At 42.7% G+C, this 1,280-nt stretch overlaps 1 protein-coding gene across 1 annotated transcript; it reads right to left on the reverse strand.

The window, feature by feature from the left end:
• Positions 1 to 594: 594 nt before the first annotated feature.
• Positions 595 to 1,079, reverse strand: LOC129487281 (centrosomal protein of 19 kDa). The gene is given in 3 exon segments (XM_055287878.1): positions 595 to 820; positions 822 to 997; positions 999 to 1,079. Coding segments are annotated over 3 exon segments (477 nt in total). The 5' UTR covers positions 1,074 to 1,079.
• Positions 1,080 to 1,280: the final 201 nt, after the last annotated feature.

Here is a 1,280-nt window from a genome sequence, read left to right on the forward strand (position 1 = left end):
TTAGCTTTTCACAAGTTTTGACATCTTCCAATTAGATTATAGGCTCCTTAAAGGCAGATTCCTGCCGGGTGCAGTGGCTCATGCCTGTAATCGTAGCACTTTGGAAGCCTGAGGTGGACAGATAGCTTGAGTCCAGAAGTTTGAGACAAGCCTGGGTAACAAGGCAAAACCCCATCTCTACAAACAAACAAACAAACAAAAAAATTAGCTGGGCATGGTGGTGCACGCCTGTCATCCCAGCTACTTAGGGGGCTGAGGTGGGAGGATTGCTTGGGCCCAGGAAGTGGGGGTTGCAGTGAGCTGAGATCTCACCACTGCATTCTAACCTGAGCAACAGAGAAATACTCTGTCTCAAAAGAGTGAAACATAAGGCAGATAGATTCCTTTATTCCATTTTTCCTATTTTCCTCATGCACCTACATAGTAGATGCTCTAAATGTCCTTGTTTTGAAAAGTAACATAGTCAATCCCCTATGACTCAACATATACATTTTAGTGTTCTCGAAAGATTTTTCTAGAACCAATCTATGTTATTTATATAAACATGAATATTCTGCCAGCCCAATAAATCTTTTGAGTGTTTTGTATCAGAACTTATGAGCTGACTGTGTCCCAGCCACAGGACTGCAGCTGTTCATCCTGTGGCATTTTGACCTCAATGTCTCAAACAAAATTTGGATCATTTTTCTTCTGATTTTTCTTAAAAAGTTCATCCATGATGCTCTTCCTTTTGGCAAGCTCCTTGTCATCCAGTGTGTTCAGGTCTTTTTCAGGATCATTGGTTGTTTCCGGTCAAATTTGTTCCATTGTTTCTGCCAAACTGCCCCTACAAGTAACCTCATAAAAAACTGGATAGCTTCTCTAGCTGCCTCGGGAATCCTTGTTATGGGTAACTCTTGTGTCGTAGGTTATTCTTTAGCTGTTCAGCCGCTTGCATGCAACCTGAAAACTTTGAAAAGTTTTGAACTGGCAGAATGCGCGAGCGAATTCTCCCCTTGAATTTCATTCTCGTAGATTAAGATACTAGCTGGAGGCTAAAATCAGATGCCACACTTCTTGGCAGCACACATCATTCTCACACACACTTCAGAGGATATTGGAGGAAATCTGATGAAAATGCATAAGTTGCGTAATGACTTCCTGCCTTGGAAAAATACAGAAAGGGCATCTTCTTCTGCAGGCCAACATCTATACTGCTTGGAAGGGGTTGCTCCCACCCAATAGCAATGCAAAGAGGAGCACCTAAGTCGATTTGGAGGCTAGGCAGAGCCTGGTACTGC

This window comes from Symphalangus syndactylus, chromosome 8 (assembly GCF_028878055.3).
Source record: "Symphalangus syndactylus isolate Jambi chromosome 8, NHGRI_mSymSyn1-v2.1_pri, whole genome shotgun sequence".
In the NCBI taxonomy this organism is placed as follows: Eukaryota; Metazoa; Chordata; class Mammalia; order Primates; family Hylobatidae; genus Symphalangus; species Symphalangus syndactylus.